At 43.2% G+C, this 24818-nt stretch overlaps 1 protein-coding gene across 6 annotated transcripts in view; it reads right to left on the reverse strand.

Annotated features, from left to right (window-relative positions):
- EPHA5 (EPH receptor A5) overlaps positions 1-22967 on the reverse strand; it is a 202402-nt gene extending 179435 nt beyond the window's left edge. For 5 of the 6 annotated variants that reach the window (XM_066317758.1, XM_066317754.1, XM_066317753.1 and 2 more), the window contains exons 1-2: positions 16415-16658; positions 1351-1415 (exon numbers count right to left, since the gene is read on the reverse strand). In XM_066317758.1, the coding sequence (XP_066173855.1) occupies positions 1351-1415; positions 16415-16541 (192 nt within the window). In that variant the 5' untranslated portion in view covers positions 16542-16658. Of the gene's footprint in view, positions 1-1350; positions 1416-16414; positions 16659-22913 lie in introns of those variants that run through there. The other variant, XM_066317757.1, reaches the window with a different exon arrangement.
- Between the last annotated feature and the right edge of the window lie 1851 nt (positions 22968-24818).

Consider the following 24818-nt stretch of genomic DNA (forward strand, 5'->3'; position numbering starts at 1 on the left):
AGGCTGCTTTCTCACCTCACACAGTGCTCATGGCTTTCAGGAACTGACAGGAATACCCAGCATGGTGCAGAAATCAACCTTTCAAGACTGCACCAAATCTCTGTCACAGTACAGCATTGCAGATGCCCCAAACCAAAGACCAAAAATCAGAGCCAAGACTGCTTGCATGATGCAGTCAGGTCACGAAGATACACTGGAGGTTATTAATGCATCTAAACTCCACCATTTATTTCAAGTATAAAATTAGGAGGCCAGGTTCTTTCAGCTACATAATCACAAAAATGAGTCAGGTTGGAAGGGAACACAGAGGTATTTTTATTATGTTACACCATCTACCACTGTATTTACAGTAACCAGTATATGTACCTTCAAAAGATAGGTATCAGTATCTGTACCTTTAGATCTTAGATAAGGCCATTTGAAGAAGTCCATCACTCACATAGTTGATCAGGTCACCATGAACCCTAGATGAAACTAAGCTCTGACAGAGGGCTCATCTGTCCAATATCTTTGCTCAAGCAGGGCCATCCCAGAGCACATGATACAGGATTGTGTTCAGAGGGCTCTTGAATATCTCCAGTGAGGGAGACTCCACAACCTTTCTGGGCAACCCACAAAATAACCCAAGATCACACACACAATAATGAAGTTCTTCCTCATGTTCAGGTGAAGCTTCCTGGGCATCAGTTTCTGCTCAGTGCCTCTCATCCTCCTGCTCAGCTCCACTGAGCAGAGCCTGGCTTCATCCTCTTGGCATCCTCCCTTCACCCACAGACATTGTTATTTCAGTTGTCCCTTCTTGAGGCTGAACAGTTCTTAATATAGGTAATAGGTAATGGTAAGGGACAGAGGCTATTCATGGTGCTTAGAACTCAGCTCCTGTTCCAGTGTTATCAGGTCCCAGAACTTTACCGTGAATCTGAGATGTATTTGTGAACAGCCTCGTGCATTTAAAGCTAACAGTTATCTTCCAGATCTTGCTTTTCAGAAGCTAACTTCCAAAAAATTGTGTTCCACATTTACCGCAAAGGCTCAAGAAAAAAACCAAGAATTTATAATTTAAGAGAAATTTAAATAACCTCATGGATTTTCTTGGTGAGGGGAGAGGAGTGAGGAGGCTGACTCATGATTATTTTTCTAATACTTGTGGCTGGCTCTGCTGCATAAATAAATCAATCCCCTAGCCATACAGCTCCATTTCTTCAGTCACAGCTTGTTGTTTTATTTATTTTTTCCCCTCCATTGCTGACAAATCACTCTAGAGAGTTTTTAAACCCAGTAGTCTACTTTCCGAATGGAAACGATTAGTATAATCTCTGAGAGAGAAAGCAAACAACAGCAGAGACTTACCCCATTTTTTGGGTAGGCTATCCATCCCAGATCCCCCATTACTGTACGTGAGTCCAGTAAATTCACTGAAAATAAAAGAAGAAGACCGTTAAAGAGGATGGACAAATCACAAACTTAAGCAGATATTTCAAGGTATGGATGGCTCTGGTAAACAGATTGTTTATAATTAACCAAGGAAGCTGGATTTCTGTAAAGCAGAATAACAGTGCAATAACTCCTCTAACAATGAGGTCATACAATGGAAACAATTCTATGTATGCATTAGCCTATTCCTCTGAGATCTGCCACAGAAACCATGTTGCAAATGCACTGAACTTCTGTAAAATACAGATCCTTCACATTCTTAGGACCTTGATCTTCTGGAGGAAAAAGTACATCATGCACACTGTGTGTTTATGTGTATATGCAAGACATACAGTGTACAGGTATAAATATACACTCAAAAACATCTATGCATGTTCGTGCACACATTTCTTCTAAGGTGACATGTATTTTTTGGCATAATCAGACCCTTAGGACAAAAATGAAACAAGAATTTAATTTCTGAAGTATTAAATGTGCAAGTATTAATCTCGTCAGGAATCTATTCTTTTCTTCCTCTTTCACATTTTTTCTCCAAGTCTTTGACATCTTCATTATAAGCTACACAAGGCATCTTTTTTCTTCTACACACAAAAATTCATGAGTAGTTTTAAGTCACACAAGCAACCAACAATTTACATTAAACAGCCAAAAAAACTATTCCCAAGTTTGTAACATTTTTTCCCCCCTTTCTTATTACCTGAAATAATGGATGAAAAGTGAGAAGTGACTAAATCTACACAAACTTAACTCAGCTAAGAAAAACTGTAGCAGCTTCTGGTGCTGAACTTTCACCTCCTGCACACAGGGCTCTGAATCTCCAAGGCGGAATATTGCCTCTGAATCATCAAATGTCATCAAAAATCTCAATTTAGGAGCAATTTTCATCTACCTTAATAGCACACTTCATCAGATTACAACACTCACTTCTCTCAGTATACTTGTCTGCATAAGACCTCACTTTTTGTACTTATGTCCTTCCTCAAGTCTTCAATTCCAACCTCCACCCTGTGTGCTCTTTAAAAATCTCACTGGAAGTTTTGGTAATTGGACTTTCAAGAGTGTCTAGCACATGAATATCTAGACCAAGAACGAGCTTGGAATGGGTGCTGACATTTTGTGATGTTTCCTTTAGAATTGCAACGATGTAGCTACATAGAGATTGCTACAGCCGAAAAACAAACAGGTTGCATGCACCTTGAATTTGAAGAAGGCCTGTATCATAACTAACTCTCAGGGTTACACCATTTACAGAGGCGTAGTAAGAAAATGCAGAAGTATACTATACTGCAAAGCTCCTTTAAAATATTAAGGAATATTTAAAAACAGACGAAGACTAAGAAACTGATTTAGTTTGAAAAAAACCCCAAGTTCTCTAAATCAATTTGGTCTTTATCATTGTACTGCACTGAAGGCTGACTGCTGTAGTTCCTTGCACAGAAAACCAGGCCAAAACACAAAAAATATAACACAGAGTTCTCAGATCTGGCAAACACTTATCTTAAAAGTGATTTGTCTATCCAGATATTTTCACAATTAATGCAAGTGCTAATGCAGGACACTATCACTAGGCATACATGTTCTGCCTGGTCAAGTGTATTTTTGTGATGTTGAGCAAAACACATTTGGTGGCTCAATTTTCATTTCTGGATTGCTTTCTCCTGCCAAAAGAGGAAACAGTTGGAAGCTGTCAGTGCTACCAAACTACAGGACATGTGGTGGAAGCAATACTCAGAGACTACACTGGACTACATTCACAGTAAGTAAACATGCAATCAGGTGGCTTTCCACCCCAGAGTCCATGCAGAATAAAAGTATTGCTATCATCTACCACTAGATATGTCACCCATATCTGTGTTATGCCCAGTCTTTCCCCCTTATGAAGTGTTCAGGTAAAACGCTCATTAATTTCTCCAGCTGAAGCCAAGCACTGCCATCCAAATGCTCCTGAACTACACTGCATTTTCGTGGGATAAAAATGACCCTAAAATATTCTTCAAAATAAGACACACATAAATAACATATCCCGTATTATAACTGGATACTATTTTAAAAAGCAAGAGACAGCAGTGAAGTTGCTAAAATGGCAAGTTTACTCAAATACTTCTATTACCATCACTGTAATTAAACTGTGCAGAACAGTATATTCCTGTCGTTAAGTTGCAATGGATGCAAAACAAGTATTGATCTACATTGTACAACTTAATTAAAAGTTGTCCTGGAGATGCTACTAATGAATGTAATTAGATGCTGTGTTTGATGTCACAAGCTTCTTCATGACATGCTAATTAAGGAAAAAGCAGAAAAAGTGCTTTATTCGAACATCAGATCATAAAAAGAACATGATACAACTAAATATTGTATTATCTTTCTATCAATGACAATTTTTAAATTGCTGTTATTAACTTCAAATTCAAAATAATTTTCTGCATACGAAAAGATAATACAGCCTATTCAACTCTAAGTCAAGTCAGTGGGAATTTTCTGACTAGTGAGTCAGCTAGCAGAGATGAATACTAAATCACCAGCTAGAAAAGACTCAATCCTCTTGTATCTTCTCACATTCTGCATAGAGCAAAATAAATAGGATGGAATACACCTTTTGACAGGCACCATGCAGTAACTCAAAACTCACGTGCCAGGAAGGCAAAAGTGACAAGTGACTGGAAGCTGTCCCTGTGTCTGGGCTGCTGTGGAGACCAGAGGGGCTCCCAGCACAGCTCAGACAGCTCTGAGGGGCTGTAAGGCACAGCAGGCACAGACTGCCCCATAGGCATCTGCTCAGGGCTGCTTTCACACAGTAGCATCTGAATCGCTGCACTGCATCGATCTGCTCTGATGAATAAATTTAGCCAGTAACCTAAACCACCTCCAAGGACAGAGATGTTTTACTTTGAGAAGCCCCCAAATTCTAGTAATATAAACACAAATTAGCTCTTGCTCTGTCGATATACAAGATCTTCCCCACCAGCACCCTCCCCAGTCACTCCCAGTATGTCTGTCCTTTACTTGCATCATTTCCAGGTCATTACCCCACCCCAGTGCAGCCTCAAAACAGGGCCTCAGCATCCCCCACTCCAAGGGGGGGTATCTCCTCCAACAGCCCAGGTGCAGGAATTGCCCGTGGTGCTACACATGCTTTGGGGATGCTCTCTCAGGAAGCCTTCCTACCCTGCACTGCCAGAGAGGTCACTGGAACACACACCAGTCCCACTACACCAGCCCAGACAAGCTCAGCACCACCTCTCTTCCCACCACTTTCCAGCCTGGCAGGAACATTATTTGTGCTGAAATGGTTTCTGTTAAAAAAAAAAAAAAAAAAAAAAAAAAAAAAAAAAAAAAAAAAAAAAAAAAAAAGCCAATTGGCCAGGCTGGAGAAGAATCAGTGAGCAAGCAGCAGGTAAAATAAATACCTGGAACAGAGGAAAACAGGAACAGAACCAGTTCTTCCCTATTCAATCTGTGATGACTGCCAGCATGTATTTGGCTGTGGCTGTTTAATAACCAAGCAATCCAAACACTCAGGACACCAAAGGAGGTAATGCAGGAACATCTCCAATTATGTGTGCAAGGCTTCAATACTTGAACAGGTCTAGTGCCAGCTCCTGTGCAGCTGGTGACTCCTGGACTCACCCCAGCACTGCCCACTCCACAGGCATAACCCAGAGTTGTGCTCAGGAGCACCTGGAATACTGCAGAGCTAACCCCACTGAAAAAAACCAAAATCTCTTCAGAAATTACTAGCAACTCTGCTTGGCCCATAATCTTAAAAGGCTCCAAAATAACCCAACTCATTTATTCCCACTTCCTTTCTTCTCAGCACCAGCTAGCTTTATCTGAACAAAAAAGCAAGAAACCTCAGACCCCATAAGCACACACTTAGCACCTGTATCTTTGCCAGCAAACTTGGAAGATAATATATAATATTTTTTGCTCATCTCCACCATCAGTGCATCCATCCCACAAGCCCTAATTATTTCTAATGCTCAGTCAAGGGGAACACAAAACCACACAGATCTATATCATCATTAACTTCCATGCCTTCAGGGTAGGATAAATGATGATTAAGTCTAAAGTCATACCACAACCCCTTTTTTTTTTTTTTTTTTTTTGTACAGAATAATAGCCTGGGGAGTTTGCATACACTCTTGTTCTCAGACAGGCTGGTTACTACAGGTGAGCAATCAAGTTAGAGTAAAAAACAGACGTGATCTAAACCTTTGCCCTGAACTCTAGCTGGTGAATTAACAGGGGTTTTTCACTTGGGAATCTCTGTCAGGGAGCCTGGCTATAGCTTTTTACTCAAATGTCCTTGTCGTGGTCATACAACTGACATTTAGCAGCTTAACCATGGCTACACAGGGAGCGTGGCTGGGAGGAAGTGCACAAAATGCTGATGGCATTCAACACTGACCTAAACCAACACTCCACAGCACAGCAGAGCTCCTCACCTGGCACAGCCACCTGAAACATGTGGCAGCAGTAGCTTGGCCAGGAGAAGGCAGGACAGGACATGATGGTACAATGCCTGAAGTAGAAGCCACCAATTCATGGATTGTTTTGATTACATCATTGAAGTGAGATGGCTCCTCTGGCTCTGGGCACGATCATCTGGAGCATCTTTTTTTCTTCACTCCAAAATCAAGTGGGGGAAAAAAATAACAATCTAAAAATCAAAAATGCCACCAACAATCTAGAACACTGAGTACTTCTGATCCTACCAGCTACACTTCCTCCTGCCATTGCAATATCTAAAGATCTTCCAGGAAATCCTTCATTACTTACACCAGGGCAAAGTCTCTGCAGGCATATAGAAACTGAACTCTTCAGAGCTGCTGTGGTCTTTGAGCTGATTTCCAAAAAATCATACACTAGAATAATCCTGCTCTTCAGCAGCACCATTTGCAATTCAAGGTTTACCACAAGGCATCCTCTACCAAAGCATACCCTAACTAAGAGCTCCGGAATAGCAAAATGGTTGAGATAGCAGAAGCTGACGGAATTTATATCATGATAAAGCCATATGCAAAGCTGTAAGAATCTCTTCTCATTTTATTTCACTGAAATATACCTAAAACAGGAGGGAAAGAAAATCCTCTTTGACCCTAAAAACCACCTTTCATCACAAAACAAACAGGAGTAAAGAAACCTTCCTTAAAGCCTGCATAAATATTTCAAAACATTCTAAAGTAGCACATTTCTAAACAACAACACTTAAATAAAAATATTTTGTTTTCAACAACTGAAGGAAAATTCTTCTGTAATAAACTTGCTGCAAATTGAACAGGAATCTGAAGGTTATTTTTGGTAGGCTGAAGCTGAAGCCCGTAATAAAAGGAGATGTAGTCACACCCCTGCAGCTCCTGGCGCCCTTGGCACACGCACTGCAGGACACGATGTACTCCAGCCTTTCTGTGGGTGGTCAAGGTAGCCCCAGCTCTGACCCAACACTCACAGCTCGTGGGAACAGCTACATTTAAAAAACTTGTGAGAAACCTCTCACAGGAACACTCACAATTAAGCGTGAGATGAAACGCTCTGCTGGGGTCAAGGTGCAGGACAAAACGTGGCAGCAGCGCTTTGCACTTCATCAGAAGGTCTCCTGAACAGCATCACAGACTTTCCACCAAGTTTTGCTCCCCTCTACCCAAAGGAGGGGACATAGCTGCCAACACATCATCATTAACAGAGCTGGTTTCTCCTTACATACATCCCCATCCTTCCTGCAATACTTCCAGGGGTCACAGCCCTCCCAAGACACATGGGCAGCAGAGGAACCTTCATCATCATCATAGCGAGTCAAAGTTTTCCTGCTTCATAAATCTTCACTGATTTTATTGCAGTTCATTCATTTTCCAGCAGTTTTCCCTGTTGTGCCAAGTGTTTGTCTAGAAAGTATATATCCAAGGTACTACCAACAAGTGACAGTCAAAAGTAACCCAAGAAAGTAAAAAAAAAAAAAAAAAAAAAAAAAAAAAAAAAAAAAAAAAAAAAAAAAAAGAACTAAATCAAACTCTCAAAAGATATCATGGTCATCAGGGAGCAGATGCCTTGAATTAATTAGCTACATTGAGTAGGGACAAAACACACAGAGGCAAGAATTTCTGAAATGTTTCCAACAGTGGAAACAAGCTACATCAGAGTGCAAGCTGTAGCAGAAACTATTATTTATAGCCCACTGAGGAGGAAAGTATACACTACTTAATGAACTTGCAAACTAATATTATCTGTAGATTTATATTTTATTATGTTGGCTTCATTCTGATCCAAGTTATCATGATTCCCTTTTATAGCAAGAGCCAAAATGCTTGAATCTGCATCACAGATTCGTAGGTTTTAAGGCCAGATGGACAATTGCAATCATAACATCAGCTAGAGAATTTAATCCAGTAATTTCTGCATCACATCTGTAATTTGCTTGAACACACTGTTTACAAGGGAATGATATTGCCCTTTGACAAAGTCTTCAGGTTGGCTGCATTTTTTCTCCACAGGCACAGAACCAGCTGTAGCACGAGGGAGACAGACCCAAAAGTCACTTCAATAATCAGATCCACCAAAAGAACCAGAAAGCTGCCGAATTTTTCCTTACAAAAATTTCCAGTCAAAACAAGAGGCAGTCATTTGTTTTTCCTGCCATACAGCACTTAAAGGAAGAAAGTGGTTGGATTAGCCTGACACCAAAGTGCCTAGAAACTTTAAAACTCCAGTAATTATTTGCTTTTCTTTAATGGTAAGCACTCCTATTCCCACCAAAATCACCATTTAACTGAAAAGGGTTTATTGACTGCAAAGAAAGCCAGAAAAAATGCTTCTATTCTCACTAATAAAATTCACTGGAAACAACACTGTACCAACACAACAGCAGAACTTGTGAGCTGGCTGCAATGGCACTTTTTTTGGGTAACCATCTGGGCAAGTATCACTTTACCACTAAGACAGAAAAAGAAGCTTCCACTGAATGCAACATGCAACCAGCACCTGCAACCTGACAACCAGCCTGCATGGAGAAACAAAATGCCAGTGCTGTCCTGCAGATCAGGGCCTCCAACCGCTGTCAAGGCATCTGCAAGCTATTGAAGGAGGCATTTTCCTCAAGACCCTGCTTAAAGCTAGCGCCTTATCAAGCACACACACAGTCAAGCCCAATGTTAGGACCCCAACAGTTTCTCAGTGCAATCAAAACACTCACTGCTAGCAGGGCTGAGATGAAATTTCACCTTCTTCCCTAAATTAACAACTAAAAGCAATTTGGTCTCGATGGTCTCTGTTCCTAAAAGTCATCCTAAAAGACACGAAGACCAAATTCTATTATGCATATAACGAAACTGAAGAAATTTGGCACAGATACATCCAGGTGACTTGGCAAGACTGTCAGCTTTCACTACCAGTGGACTTGCAAGACCTCACTGACCACCACCAATAAAGCTCTCCTGTCGACAATAATGACTACTCTGCTGCCACTGAATTCATGCAAGTAGAAAGTAAAAGGAACTGACATAATGCTTAGCAAGCATTTGGGAGGAAAAAAAAAAAAGTTTAAAATGATCTATTGGCTTTGCAGGGGGGTTGACAGTTTATCCCTTCTATTTCTGGTGAGGGAAGAGGGTGGAGGTTGCTAATGGGAACAGCACATTGTCAACACATTTTAGTAAGAAATTGCTTTTGAATATTAGTAAAGCAACGATAGATAAGCCAAAATGACTGGGTTTTTTTCAGAAATTATCTTACAAAAGCAAGTATGCAGATAATTTCCCCAAGTAGTTTCACTGTTTTGAGACAGGCAAAACAGTTTAAAAAGTGATACAAGTCCACTCAGAAGCATCAAGACATGCTCATTACTGCTGCTGAATAATTAATTTTCTCTCAGGTGCTCCTCTATTCCCTCTGGGAATTACAAAGTTCAGACTTTTGTTCTGATCTCTTTCTAACATCAAGAGATCCAGGACAGAGAACCCAGTAGTTAACACCTTGGCAAAACACTTCAGTACTGCCCCCTGCACCAAAATGACATTAAAGCCTGCAAGCCCAGGGTTCTATCCTCTGTCCCACAGGTTCAATACCTGCTACACAGCCACCTAAACCTAGGAGCTTTCAGCTTCTGAGGGTACTGCATGTTCTCCATGCACATCCCCAAGGCACAGTTTGCTGAACTGATGCTCAGGAAGTTGCCAGCAGGAAGACAAGGGGCAAGAATCCCCTTCGTCCTCAGGGATGCCAGATCAGCTCACAGGGGTATTCCTGTGACCCAGACCTGCTGTCATAGTACATGCTGTATCACCTCATCCAGGAGGCATAACTCATCCTTCCAGCCAGTGGTCACCTGAGCAGCTCTACTTAATCAGAGTCCTCTGAATATTCCTGCTGCACAACTCAAATACCAGGGAAGAGGGAGAGATAAGGAGCGTGTTTCCCTACCAACACCACCCCCAGCAAAACAGCACGCACTGAATGTTCCCATGGCAATTTTTCTGGCCCAAGGCATCTTCAGCCCTCCCTGCGAGGCAGAAGCAGGAAGGCTGTGCTCATTCACACAGCCCAGGGCAGCCTGCAGCTCCCAGCACCCTTGTCCACAGCAGGCAATATGCCCTTCATGTCTGCAAACAGCCACCCACCCATCAGCTACCACAGCCAGCAGCAGTCAGGCGCTGATGTGAACCTGTGGTGTGAATGGCAGTGCTTACTTCTCCCCCGGACCGTCTGCTCTGGGGCAGCCTCCTTGCCGGAGACAGGGATAATTGCTTTCCACCTCCAAGAGGATAAGCGCATTAAACCTTCGGAGAGGTTCAGATAATGCACCGACCAAAGCCATAGCAAATACCAAAACTGAGACTGCAAGAGATACAATAGGTCAAAGAGACAACTCAAAGGGTAACAAATCTCTAGAGAGAACTAAGCTACTGAAGGCCAGCGCTCAGCTTTGCCAATACAGCTGGTTGTGAAAGCAGCTGGGGCAGCAAATGCTTTCACCTGTCACCTCAATGTCCAGCTAGCCACAGAGCAGAGTGAGGTACAGTGACAATGTGGACATAAAGGACAATCCAGCTCTCTGCTCTGCCTGTGCCAAAAAATAGGCATATCTTAAGAATAAAATATCTTTTCAAAGGGAAAAACGAATTCTCTACAAGCTTTTTAAATACACAGCAATTTTTTCTAGCAGAGATCAAAGAAAACCAGTTTAGTGAAGAGAAAGTTAAAAAAGTAATTGTTCATTCCAATGAAATAATTAACACAGTATTTCTGCAACATTCTCTGAGTAAAGAAAGATACCTAGTTCAAATCCAGCCTGGTTGAAATGAGGTCTCATCTCTCAGCAGCACTTATGGTCACTGAGGTGCACTTGTGACAGATTTCAATTCTGTGTTTACATGTTTTACAATAGGAACAACATTCTTTTTAAATCATTTTTAATGGACAGTAGAAGGTGAGTACCTACTGAAGAGCTGAGTGAATACTCTTTCCTCCACAGAAGCAAGCACTTAACTAAGAAATTCAGTGCTTCTACAAAGTGACCAACCTGTGTGCCTCTGGGGTTTCTCTCGTTTCATCCTTATTCCATATACAGATTTCAATTTATTCCTAAAGAGGAAGTGAGATTTTAATTGCAAAAAGAGTTTGTGTTCTTTTTATTTTGAGGCAGAGCCTTATTTTTTATCTGACATCTCTTAGCAATATTTAAAGCTCATCTCTACTCAAGTATACGCATACTTACACACCTATAGGAATGGACCACTATAAATGTAGCTCCAAGTCAGAAAGACTGGGGGATCTAACAGACCCATGTCTGCTCAAGACCCTAAAGCCAACAGGGCCCAACACCATCACCAAGCTGAGCTATATTCAGCTGGATTTTCCCATGTCAAGGGCTCTAAGCTTGCTCAGCACATGCTGGACACCAGGATTCCTGCAGAAGCAGCATGGAAATCCTTGGAACAATAAAGCACAAAACCAGCAAGAACAAAGCACAGAGCACCACCTCATAAGTCGTCCCACCTTTTCAATTTCTGCCAGATTTTATGAAATCCTGCTCTTACCTCACCACATGTGCCTCCCTCATCCTGCTGCAAAAAGCCTTTGCAATTTTTAGTGCAAAGAATAAACATTTCACTGTGGGCAAGATTTTGTTTTCTTATTTAGCAGGAAGAGAACAGCAGACATGGAACTGGACTGAATACTGGAGCTAAAAAGTGAGGCAATAGTGGGAGACTTAACAGTGGAGGGGGAAGAATCTGTCACACAAGTCCACTAACTTCCCTTCCTTCCATGGTAGCTGCCAGTTAACCCCTGTGTATACTGATGTGCAAATAGCTGCTTTATGCATCGAATTATAGCATCAATATTTACCACTTATAAGCAGTCAGTTACTGTTGGAGACAGCTTGCCTCTTTTCTACTATCTATCACAATTTTTAAGATAAGCTTCGAAAGGAAACAGGCACTATCTTGGAGTCAGTCTTTGCTATTGTTTATTCCCCTTTTTAAAATGTGTCATTAGGCAGCAATGCTTTTAGTCATATACTTAAAAGTGCTGAGTTTAAAATGTTGTTTTACTGTCAAAAGGATAGTAGCTCCATTTTAAAGCCATGACTGAGTCATTCTAAACCTCTTGAAAAGCCATAAATCACACATCAGACAGATCCCAAAAAGACCATTAGACATGAGCTGTCCTTCCTCATACCAGTAATTCCACTGCAGTAAATTTAAAAGTTAATGGGACTGGTCCAGTGAGTAAAATAAACACATGGCACTGAGGCTATGCTCTGCTCTCATGGAAAGCACACAGGGAACCATTCCAATACACCAAATACAGAACTGATAACTCCTTAAAGCCTCCTTAAGGCACTGTGAGCACACTGAAATGTGTCCAGACTTACCTGTTCTGCATACACAAGGCATATGCATGCTGGCAGCACTCAACACCTACAGATTTACACAAAATGGTGTAGTTGTGTGAATGCATGACATACTAAGCCAAGCTACTAAGTGCAACCTAATAAGCAGAATGTTCTGATAGTGTGTATTTTTATCTGAAGCATTAGACTAATTTAAATACATTGATATGAAAATTAAGACTATTTTCCCACCTGCTTTTACTACACAAAAAAAAAACCTTCCTGAAAAAGACTTCATTCACTAATTAAAGATAAACATTGTGATATTATAGCTAAATACGCATTTATCCAGTGTGCCGTGACACAGAAATTATATACCACTATGAGACAACACATACACACACAAGTCAACACACTGAGAACAGGTAGGCTCATTTCAGGCTCTGGCATGAATAATTTGCAAATTACAACCTTCCTTTATTTTTGCCAGCACTAGACCCACCCCTTTAATTGTACTCATTTATTCATTCATTCAAATAAAAAATGATACATTGAGATAAAGCAAGCTTCAAAAAACCCTGAAAGACTTAAGAGGGAAAGGACCAAAGCAGGAGTTCATAAAAAATAATAATATCCTTCTAGTCTTACAACAAATACAACACACTCCAAAGATCCATTTTGTATTTCTCACCTTTGTCTATTTAATTCAATGTCATTCTATCAAACTGCATTTCTTTTGATTTGCTTAACACTACACTTTATTGTTAAGCATTGCCTCATCAGCACTTCTGCTGAAAAGCCTTGAAATGAAATATACTTTGTGTTTAATTACAATTATGTAAATATCTTGTGGAATTACTTTGTTACAAGCAATCAGATATAACGTATTCCATTATTTTAATAATTTGTCCACATGACACTTTTTAAGGTCATCTAAGTGACGACCAAATGTGATCTGCAAACCTCTTCAAATCCACAGGCGACATGTAACAAATCATATAATTTAGGGTAAAGGGGAGAGTCTTCAACCAAATCTGTCATTTATTGTGTTTCACATAAATAATTTATACAAGCCACTTCCCAAACCCTAGTACTTACAACAGAAAGATTTAAAACACATGCATTTTTAAACCAAAGGCAGTGCAGGAAGCCCAGTCACACACTGCAGGGCTGACTCTCGGTCCCTGTTATCATAGGGAATGCATTTTAAAGCAATAATGCACTTCTGGAATACCAGCACTTCACAAAATTGTGCAATGCCCTCAGGGTACTCTTTGGAATATTTTCATCAGGACTGATTTTTGAATTTTTAAGATTACTCAAAGCAAAAAGCAAGTATCTGGTTTTAACAGAGAACTCTGCTGAAGAGTTAAAAATAATGGCTAAACAACTCTTGAAAATGCATGAAATAGTATTGAGCCTTCATCTTTCACTACATTATTTGCTTTTAACATATAAACTGAGGAAAGGTGATTAAAATAAAAATCTGTCTTATTTCACTGTTACAGGAAAGGCTGGAGAAAAATTAATTAATTTTCCCAATGTATATCCTTCAACACATTTTTGGAGATATCTATGAAGGTGACCAAATCTGTGATAGAGGTTGGGCACTCAATACTTCTCCAAAAATTTGTAGCTTCTGAAAATCAGCTGCCCATGCAAAAAGCTACTTCCATGATAAGGAACTAAAACAATGAATTTACTTTTTCCCCCCTCTGAATCATAACCTAGATTTTTAAAGCATTTTCCCCTAAGTTCCCTCCACTAGAGGGTAAAATAGAACGTCAAGTCCTGTGAATTGTTAACTGCATGTATTTTATCCCATGAAGTCATTGTGGGTTACAGTAAGATTTAGAGAAAAAAACAAACAAAAGAACCCAAACAAAAAACCAACAAACAACAACAAAAAAAACACAACCACGATGCAGGAGGTAAAGAAAAAAAATTATTCTGAGAATTTGTCATCATGTATGCAACTACTTATGTGCTCCATGCCTACACAGCACAGGGTATCGGCTAGTTGTTTCACCACGCTGAGTAGGATGACTGACAATAAATACAAAATAAACCCAGAAATCCCAATACCACCAACTTTTGAAAGCATTATTCATGGAGGTCTAAGATGGCCACCTCCATCTCAGCTAAAGTAAAGTTCCCAACCAGCCGAAGAACTAACCCCAGGGGAGAAGCTCTCTCATCAGAGCCCAGAAGCAGCCAAATGAACTTTCCAAACCCAAACTGGTGGCCAAGAAGTGCCAACTCGCACTCCGCCAGGCCGGTGGGCTTCAGCGCCCCAGGTTTCTCATGCACTGGGCTCCACACACTGCAGGGTGAGCCATTCCCAGGCACGGAGCTGTTCCCTAGCAAAGGAGACATGCTGCGAGAAGCACTTGTCAAATAATGCTTGTTTACAAATAAATCTCCTCGCAGTGAAGGACAGCACTTTACTGAATAAAGTTCAGGTCCACAGTCAGACCCCTCCTAGCAGCAGCCTTTTAGCTTTGCGTTTACCGAAGAGATGGAAATTAGAGAGCAGCAGTCAGAAAAGTAGCAGCACAGACACCGTGAAGCAAGCGCTCACACTGCTCATCATTACTGTAATATTCCCCTGCAACCTCCCTGTAAAGATGCCACTAAACCCATTTGCCAGGCAGCTTCATTAATCCTTTGCAGTAGTTTCCTATCGTGTAAAAGTCCTATTCTGCAGCCGCCTGCACATGCAGAGACACCTCTGCGCTCGGCAATCAGTCCCATTGACTCAGTCAGTAATATCCAGCTTTTTGAGACCTGGCAAGGATGACTGAGACGGGGCTCGGAGCATCTGTTGGTCTCTCAGCACGGTATCATGGCAGACTGGCTCACACAGGACAGCATGCTTCCGAAAAGGAAGGTGAGTAACAGGGAAAGCCCTTCTAAATCAGACACGCCATCTCAACGGCATTGCTCCCCTGGGTGAAATCATCTGAAATTGCATGGGGGCAGAAGGATTTGGCCCACTGTTATCTCACCAAGGCAAAGCCAAACCATTTCAATCATCTCCCAAACCAATGCACTTCCTGAACATTTGGTATCTTTGTACATAGAGGAACAGTATTTCTCCCTTCCTCTTCACTTTTTCTTATTTTTTTTTTTTTAAGAAAACTGCGATTCACATTATTCTCGCTCTCGAAAATAAATTACAGCTAGCTGGTTACCTCAGGCCACATCTTTGAAATTCTGGTACGGTTTTCCTTTACCAACCCCTGCATACCTCCTCCTCCTTCTAAAGGAGTTTCACAAATAATTACGGTGCATCACGACGCCAGCCTGCTTCGAGCCGCTGGCATCCCCTGCAGATGCTGAACTTCTCCACCCATTGCTTTCACATTATAGCCTGCCCGCAGATGCAAAAATATTAGAAAGCCCCTAGCAGTGCCCACACCACGCACGGAGTAAAAATCCCAGTCCAATTTCAAAGACTGGAAGCATCCTGCTCGACAAGAAGCCTGGACGCGTTTCTGGCCATTGGCCTCACAGAGATCAAAGGTATATAAAAAAAAAAAAAATCCGTCCCCAGCGGCCGCGCTCCGCTGCGGGTTACACACCGCCACCGCCGCGGCTTCCTCTCCTTTTTATACGTGTATTTGAAGCCGCGAAGTCAGCGCACTGCGGCCAGCGCTCGCAGGGCTCCCCACGGGCAGCCTCCCCTGCCCCGCCGAGCGCCGGCCGGTCCCGCCGAGCCCTGCCCCGAGCGGAGCGCCCCGTCCCAGCCCCGCCACCGCCCCGCACGGATGCACCTGTGCGGCTCCCGGGGCACACGGCGAGCAGGCACCGCCGAGCGCCCCCACCCGCGCCGCACACATCCATCCCCCCGCAGAAAGGGAACACCCGCTGCCGAAGGCGCCCGTGCCAAGGCATCTGTGCACGCACACCCACCCGTGCCAGCCTGCCCGCGGCCACCGCCGCCTCCCTTCGCCGGGAGCCCCCTGCCCCATCGGCGGGGCCACCCGCATCCCCGCCGCGGCATCCGCCTTGCCGCGGGCAGAGCCCCGCTCCACTTCGCCCCGAATGTCCCAAAATTGAATCCGCCGAGTCCGAAGCCGCGCACGGGCGGGCAGCCACCCTCCCGGGTGGGCGCTGCCCCGACGGCCCGGCCGCCCCGTCCCCGCTCACCCTCGCTGCCGGGGCTGGCCCGCAGGCTCCGGAGCGCGGCGCACAGCAGCAGCGGCAGGAGGCACGTCCGACCGGGAGCCGGCGCCCCGGCGAGGCCGGCCCAGCCGCCGGTGCCCCGCGGCCCCATCCCGCCGCCGCTCAGCGCATGGGGCGGCGGCTCCCCCCCAGCGCTGCCCGCTCGGGTCGGCTCAGGACGGGACGGGGCGGGCTGGCAGCGCGGATGCACTCGCTCCCCTCCGCTCCCGTCCAGCCGCCGACGCGACTGGGGAGGCAGGGGGCGGGGATGGGGAGGTGGCCCCGCGCCGCCGCGGAGACGCCCCCGACGGGGCGGACCCGCCGCCGTGGCCACCGAGTGCGGGGACGGCGCCTCCCGCGCCTCCCGGAGCCCGGGGAGCAGCGGGCACCGCACGGCGGGTGTCCGCCCTGAGGGGAACACTTCGCAGCCCCGCGATGGCCGTGTGAGGGAGCGGGCGGCAGCGCTGGCCCTGCGAGCCGCCCGTCGAATCCGCTCGGAGGGGACGGGGAATGCCAGATCTCCCCGCAGCATCCGCGGGTCACGGTGCCAATACCTACACACGGACACCCCAGCCTAGAACCGGCGAAGCCGCGATCTCATAAGGCTGGTAAGCCTGAGAGGAAGGCTCACCCCCCCGCACCCGGCCAGGTAAGCAGAAATGCCACAAACTCCGTAATGGTGCCGATAGAAAGATGAGTTTCAGGTGTATTTTTACCCCAAGTCACCACCAGAGCACAGCTTGGAATCCAGTATTAGAGAATCACAGAATATGCTGAATTGGAAGAGACCTGCAAGGACAATCAAGTCCAACTCCTAGCCCTGCCCAGGACCATTCCCAAGAGTCACACTATGTGAACTATTGTTCAAGCACTTTTACACTGAGGTGTTTTTACCTCTCAGAACCCTAGTTATTACCCAGGCCACCTCCCTAAAAAAAAAATATCTCCAAAAGAAATTAATTCTACGAGGTTTATTTGCACACACTTGTTCCTCGCTTGAGGAAACTTCTTCCAGATGATCCAATAAAAGACCAAACCCAACCTTGCAGGTGCATAAGCAGTAAGCCAAGGTGAACCAGAACCCTGCTCACCTCATGCTGCCTCCTCCATTTCACCCCTGTTGATTTATATTATAAAAGAGTTAACCAAAGGTTGAGCACCTGCAAAAGGCTCTCTCTCCAAGGTGCAATATTCAGGACTAGGGTTCCAGCCAAGGTGCAATTAAAAATATACAATCCCCAAAGCCAGTTTGAAGAGGACAAGTAGTTTTCAACTGGGGAACTTCAGATAACCTAGCTCTCTACACTGACATTACTTATCTTTTATTCCTTATTAGCCAGACGGTGGGTTTCTCTGTGTCTTTACACGATAAATACACTTCTGCTACTTCCATAAACATTGCCCTAAGCTGTTCATATGCATTATTTTCAGAAGTATTGGCTCCTGTTGCAAGAGGATTTTTCTACCTCAAGCTATTCAGCATTTTTACTGCCACCAGGAGGACAAGGCAAGGACTTGACATGAGGTACAACAGTAGAGTTGCCAGCCAGATTTGAAGTGTGGCATGCATCTCTTCACAGTACTGCCTCAGATCTTCACTGTCCGAAGTTCAAAAGGAGCTTTGCTATCACACCACCCCTCTAAATGGCACGACTGGATCCTCAGCTGGAATAAATCACAGCTGAGAATGTCTGACCCCAGCCCTGCATCGGATTAAAGAGGGGAGTAGCACCATGGGGTATAGTAATTTCTAGGGACTCCAATCTGTAAAAGCAATAGTAAGTTTTGCCACCCAGAAATTGGGGCAATACAGGGAAAAAAAAAAAAAAAAAAAAAAAAAAAAAAAAAAAAAAAAAAAAAAAAAAAAAAAAAAAAAAGACATCAGAAACACCTTGCTAGCATAGTAAAAAGGATCAGATGGCAAAGAATAAGTGAAATGGCAAGCTGTATGGGCACCTCTGCTGGCCGAGGGGCAAGGCTGCTGTAGCTAGACAAGTCTCTTAACAGAATCTCATGTCAAATTGCTGTGTGCTCCTGATTTTCAGTGCTGTTTGACAGTCACTAACTGCTGTTTGGACTGCCAGACTTATAATTTAGAGGCATTTCAGATGATATGTTAGTGACATCTTAATTTTCTAGGAAACACTGAGCTGAGCTTCGTATGATTCATAAGCTATTTAAGAATAGCCACCATGGTCTAGGCTTCATTCTAGCTGCCTCTTTTTTTTCCTGCAGGAAACAAGATTTGTTGTTTGACAACAACAAATTGACATTTGTTTTTGTTCCCCACCCTGGCTGTGGTACAGCAAGAGTGTCCCACCTCATCTCGCTGGACATCATTGAGTACCGATAAAAAAGGAAATGCTGCCTTACAAAGGGGGGGTATTGCAATTTTACCCACCTTATAATGAATCCTATCTGCTGGAGTCTCAGTCTTCTAGAACTCTCCTCCTGGTTTTGCCACCAATCTTGTTAGTAATCTGCAGCAGGCAACTCTCCCATGGATTTTGCCTCATCAGTGCACCCAGCAGGCTTCTAAAGAGAGGACAGAAATTCTAGCAGAGTGCTGCAGCATCCCAGGTAGCCTTGGTAGGTAATCAGAGAGAAGCTGGACATTCTGATGGGAGCCCTTCCCATTTCCCATCAAAGAGTATATCTGCTATTGCTTTGAGCAAATTCACTGTAGAAATCACAAGGGGTTGGTCACCTGGCAAAGAATTCAGAAACCTAAACCATCTCTGAATCATGCCATTTCTCTCCTTATCCAGTCTATATTTTGTCTCAGTTTCAAATTTTATTTTCTGCATCTCATTAACTTTTTCCTGCTCCTTACATTTGTGTCTTTTCACCTATGCAAACAGCATTTCCCTCTTAATCATCATTCACTTAAGATCTATATTTAATCCTTTGTATCTTTTTCTCATGAGTCATTCCTGTAGAGTGATAGTAATGCTGTTATACTACAAAGTCCCTCCAGTTTTCCCAACATCTCCATCATAACATTTTGCTCAGAAGTGTAATCATACTAGTGCCATAATAAACAACTGTCTCTAAAATGCTTTTGAATATAGTGTCTAAAGCAGAAATGACAGCTTTGCTCTGTGTAACTTGCCACTTCATATCTAATTTGCTGTCAGCAATTACATGTGCTTTAAACTATTTATTAACCAGACATTTTTGGAGTTAGCACATTTCCGATTATTTCACTTAGATATGCAAAAGCTTATTTTTCCAAGTTTAATTTGGAAAATTAAATCTACCTACACTCTCCTGTGTAGGTAGATCCCTTCATATAATTTCTGTGTTCTGACTGGTTTCTAATTCTGCATTGCCAATTCATTTCATTAGCGTGCTGTTTATCCTATCATCAACCGGATACACTTGAAAAATAAATGAGTCTATCCTTCAGATTATTTCAGCTACCAAAAACTGCCAGCCAAATCTATTCCCTATATCATTATCCTTTACTGAAGTGTAAGGGCAAAATACTTATTGCATCTCCATATTCAACAGGGCCTTCATTTGAGAAAAGATTCAATTTCATACTTTAAATTTAAGTGTAAACAACTCCACTAAAGCCAAGTCTCCATTGCAATAATGGAATAGAAGACCCACTGTAATGTGGCAAACTGTTTAATTAGTTAGGCGAATAAGCATTTCCATTTTCCTTTGAAAAGGCCTTTTCTTTCAAGAGTCAGAGAAGATGACACCTTACTTTAAGGAATACCCTAATGAAATTTAGTAATTTGGTTTTTGTTTTTCCTCACAAGCCCTTCTGTTCAAAAACTAGATGCATATTAAAAGAAAAAGCAATCCAGGAGCAGCTAAGCAGCTTTGCATAGTAGATATATTTGGATTAGTACCATGACTGCAACTACAATTTGAACACAAAATGGCTGTTGTTCAACACACACCACAGCAGCCTTTTCAGGCTGCAGAAAGCAATAGTCAGAGCCCCTGTGGACAACAGACAAATCAGTGCCAGGAGCCAGTGGGGACAGGAGTGCTACAGGGCCAGTGCAGGTGGGCCACCGCTTGGCCAGAGGAGGTATGTCCGTGACTGTGCCCCCCGGGCTGCTGAAAGCTTCACACTGCAGTGCAGAGAAAGATGTTCACCAACGAACTGGAAATTTGCATGAAGAAAAATGAGCAAGTGGTAAATAAAGCATCGCCTGTGCAAGTTCACAGCCCAGTCACTCGTATGGTCTCAGCACCAATTTATCTTTTGCCACCCCCACAAGACACAGGAGCTATTGGCAACTGTGCGCTAAGAAAAATCTGCTCACTTCATTTACAGCCCGAAATTAGATCCAAACCCGTGAAAATACATGGGAAAAACATGTGAATATTTGTTTGAGTCAGAAAAGGCTTGGAGAAAGCATGACATTTCAGCCTGGCATTTTCTTTTGGAGTGCTTCGTCACCAGCCCTCGGTCCTGATAGGGGTCCTTCCAAAAGCCCATGACCTGGCAGCACACTCTCCCCTTTGCAAATGCTGTGTCAGTGCTTCCCTCTCACTGCCTTTCAGTGACCCTCATGGAGCAGATCCCAGGCATTAGCAGACCACTGCAGGCAGAGGGAAGTTCCCTGTCCCGGGGGGTACTGTGTGTATCACTTCACATGCCAATGTGGATTAGACTGATCAGCAAAATAATCCAGGTCAGATATGGAAGTACACACTTGTGAGCATCAAGAGGAGCAGACACAGCTGGCACTACTTGCAGCCCACTCGCTACTTAGCAAGTATTGAGGTGTTTTTTTGCATCACACCAGAGGAGAGCATTAAAGGGAACAAATGAAATGGCTTTGCAGAGATTTATGGAGATTTTCTAATGCAGAAAGTGGAGCACAGGAGAAAGTGCAAAGGCTAATTTGATTACACTGTTAGCCCTGTATAAATTTAATAATGGACTTGCTTCCACATTTCTCATCATAACGTATTTACATGCATCCACTAACTGCAGTAGCTCTGCACCTCACACTCCTGAGCCAGTCTTCCCTACCCACCCCTGTGAGGAAGAGGAGCATTTCGCCTCCTGCACAGATAGACAGAAACAAAGGAGATGTTAAAGATTCAGATAAACATTACTGAATTGATTATGGCTTCTCTAGATCTGGAACAACGTTCTCCAAATACTGATGAAATTATCTTATTCTTCTATCAGAATAAGAATCAGCAGATATTAAAAGGAACCGGCTTATCTCCTCAGGACACTCGGTCATGAGCTACAGCAGACACTGCACAAGCTTGTGCCAGTGACTTGGATGCATTTGCAAGTACTGAAGTGCTCTGTGAAAGTCTAGCCCTTGAGTAACTTGCTCAAGGTCACACAGAAGGTGTGTGGCAGACCTGAATCAAGTTGAAAAGCTATTAGAGCATCCATTTGCTTTTCATTCTCGCTTTTCCTTTTCCAGCATGTCATTTTTGATCAGGATCTATGCTATCAAATGTAGACATTACTGTAGGATTCACATTCAGCACTTCACTCATTAAATGCACATTTTTTCAAGGTACAAATACAATAATGGATATAATGATGAAATCCAGTATATCATTTAATAGTGAACTACATTAATCTCCTGCATACAGTACTATCCAGAACTCAGTTCCTTTCTGAACTATGTTTCATAAGGTCAATAATGCCTTCCTTAATTTCTAAGAGCAGGCTGGATGGCTACCCTGAATTTCTTTGATTATAGGCAGACTAGTTTCATTAGCTTGAGCTACTGTCATGCATTCTACATTGAGGCCAACTATATCTATTTTCCTCTTGTTTGAGGAAAGCAAATCCTTTTCATCTCACCTTGCTCCTCCAAGCAGAACTGTTTGATACTGACTTTTTTATTTCAATCTAACCCTAATGATTTCCTAAATAAATCACATCTTTGTCAATCACATCATATCTCAAATACTTGCAAATGCTTAGCAATTTCAGCTGCCAACACACTAATTTATGTTCTTCAGAGATGCCATCTGAATCACAGCTATCGTCTTTGAGTCCTTTCCATCAGTTAATTGCAACTGTTTGTGAAATGCAGGAGCATATTTATTTCTCTCCTTCCTTTGCAGTGCTCAAGTTGTGCCTTTAGGTAAGTCTTCCATTCCAAACTCAGAAACACTTCACTTGCAAAACTCCAGTGTCTATTCAGAGAACTGCTTCAGTAAGTATAAATAATTTTCTGGCATGTGCTCTGTTAAGTATTTCTTAAACAACAGAATGATAAAGTAGAATCAATGGCACTTTTCTGGGACAGACTGCTTCATGTGGCAAATTCTGACACAAATATTACACAGTGACATACCATGTGTTTCCTACTGCCACTCATAGCTTTCAGTGTTACTTTCCTTATCCCACCCAAGAATCACGAACAAAATGCTACTGAGAAGAGCTTACCTGTGCTTGATTTTCAAAAATGGGAAGAAAAGGGATAAATCCAGCCATCAACTTTCAGACATTAACTTCTTAAATTGATAGTTTACCTACCAAAAAGGACCAAGTTTTTCAGACAGACTTCTTCTCTGTCTCTATCATTATGAGATAAAGTGTTCACACCAGAAGAGCTGGAGCAATTAGGTGGTATTGCAATCAAGCTACAAGACACAGGTACATTGATAATAAGTTTTGTTTCCAGCACAGACACCCTGCATGATCCCAAGGAAGCTGTTTCTCAGCTGAGAATAACCCTTTTCTCAATGCTTGGTGACATGGTCTCAAGATGCAAATAATACCCTGTTAAAACAAGTGCTTTAAAGGGTCAGTACCTCACCTGGGGTGAGGCTGAAAGGGGTCATCAGCCAGCCTGGCTCTTGCACCATGGCTATTCCAGTAGCATTTTTTCATTAATGTCTGTTGTCAATGTGGTTTAACAAGCCAGGCATTGATCTCTTCTCTCTGCTGACCAGTGACAGGACATGAGGGAATGGCCTGAAGTTGTACCAGGGGAGATTTAGGTTAGATGTTAAGCAAACATTCTTCACCCAGTGGATGGTTGAGCACTGGAACATCTCCCCAGAGATGTGGTCAGAGCACTAAGCCTAAACAACTCCATCAGGCACATGGTGTGATTCTTGGGATTGTCCTGTGCCGGCTGTTAAGGAAACTTTCCTGTCTGACTCTTAATGGGACTCTGGCAGTCACACTTCCACTACCAGACATTTTAAGTGCTGGGACCTAAGCCCCTTCACAGTGTGTGGCTCACAGTGTGTGTTGGAGCTGGTGCCTCCAAGGACTCCCAATAGTGGAACCCCTGGGCTTTTATAGCCTCACAGACTCCACTCTTGCTCCTCAGACATCAGCTCCTGCTGTGTCCCTGAGTGTCCCTACCTGGCTGAGCTACAGGTCCTTGTGCCCTTTGTTATGCAAAGGGTTGGCACCAGCTCAGGACCGCTTGCCTGGGGTTCCTGCCCATCCTGAACTCAATCTGCAGCTGGACTGCAGCTTACAAACCAAGCTTCCTAGAACAAAAGTATTCTTGAATAACGGCCAGGAGTTGGACTTGAATGATCCTCGTGGCCCCTTCCAGCTCAGGGTATTCTGTGATTCTAAGGAGAATCCTGACAAGCCAAATCCAATGCTTGCAATCAGTGGTGTACCTCAATTCACCTCCCTATTCTTTTGAGTACACCCTTCCCTTGCAACTCACCCTTTGCCTCCTTTCAAGCACGACTGCCTTTCAAGATCACCATTGTCCATCCCTACTTGTCACCCAGCTCCTCATAGAAGCTAGCCCTTCTAATGACCTCTGATATCCCTTGCTAGATCCAATTCCAGCAGCACACTGGCTTTTCTCACATCATCTCTGCATGCTCAGACAATGTTTGTATTCCTCACAGATTTCACTGAGGTATTACTGGACAGTACTGAGGTGTAAATACACCCTGCATCATGACATGCCTAAAAATGAGAACTGGCAGCTTATTTCCTGTTATTTCTCTTTTATATCCACTTCTCCTTGCTCTCTAAACATTACTCCCCTTTCTGTCTCTTGTGAAATCTGGGCTGTGGCACCTTTACTCAGTCTCCAGAGCTTCTCTGCAGTCCCAGACACTTCTGGCTGCCTCCATTTTCTGCCTCTAATTCTGCCCCCAGCTAAACAGAAGAGTAGGTGATTACAATTTCATTCAATCAGGGGGTGAAGGAGATGGGACACATGCACAGCAAGCTGAGAAAGGAGTGGCAATCAGATTACAGCTATAGCCTAGAGCACAATACTTTGTAATGTGAATTTATAATGGGTCTAGGGCACTTAATAAACATTTTACCCAGAGTGCCATAGTCACCCAAAGACATTTACCTCAGGAAATACTGAGCCTGGTATAAACATTTAAACTTTAATAAAACAATTACAGATGCACTGATTGCATAGCTCCCTTAGACATTGAAGTCTTT

Source organism: Sylvia atricapilla, chromosome 4, assembly GCF_009819655.1.
Source record: "Sylvia atricapilla isolate bSylAtr1 chromosome 4, bSylAtr1.pri, whole genome shotgun sequence".
Classification (NCBI taxonomy): Eukaryota; Metazoa; Chordata; class Aves; order Passeriformes; family Sylviidae; genus Sylvia; species Sylvia atricapilla.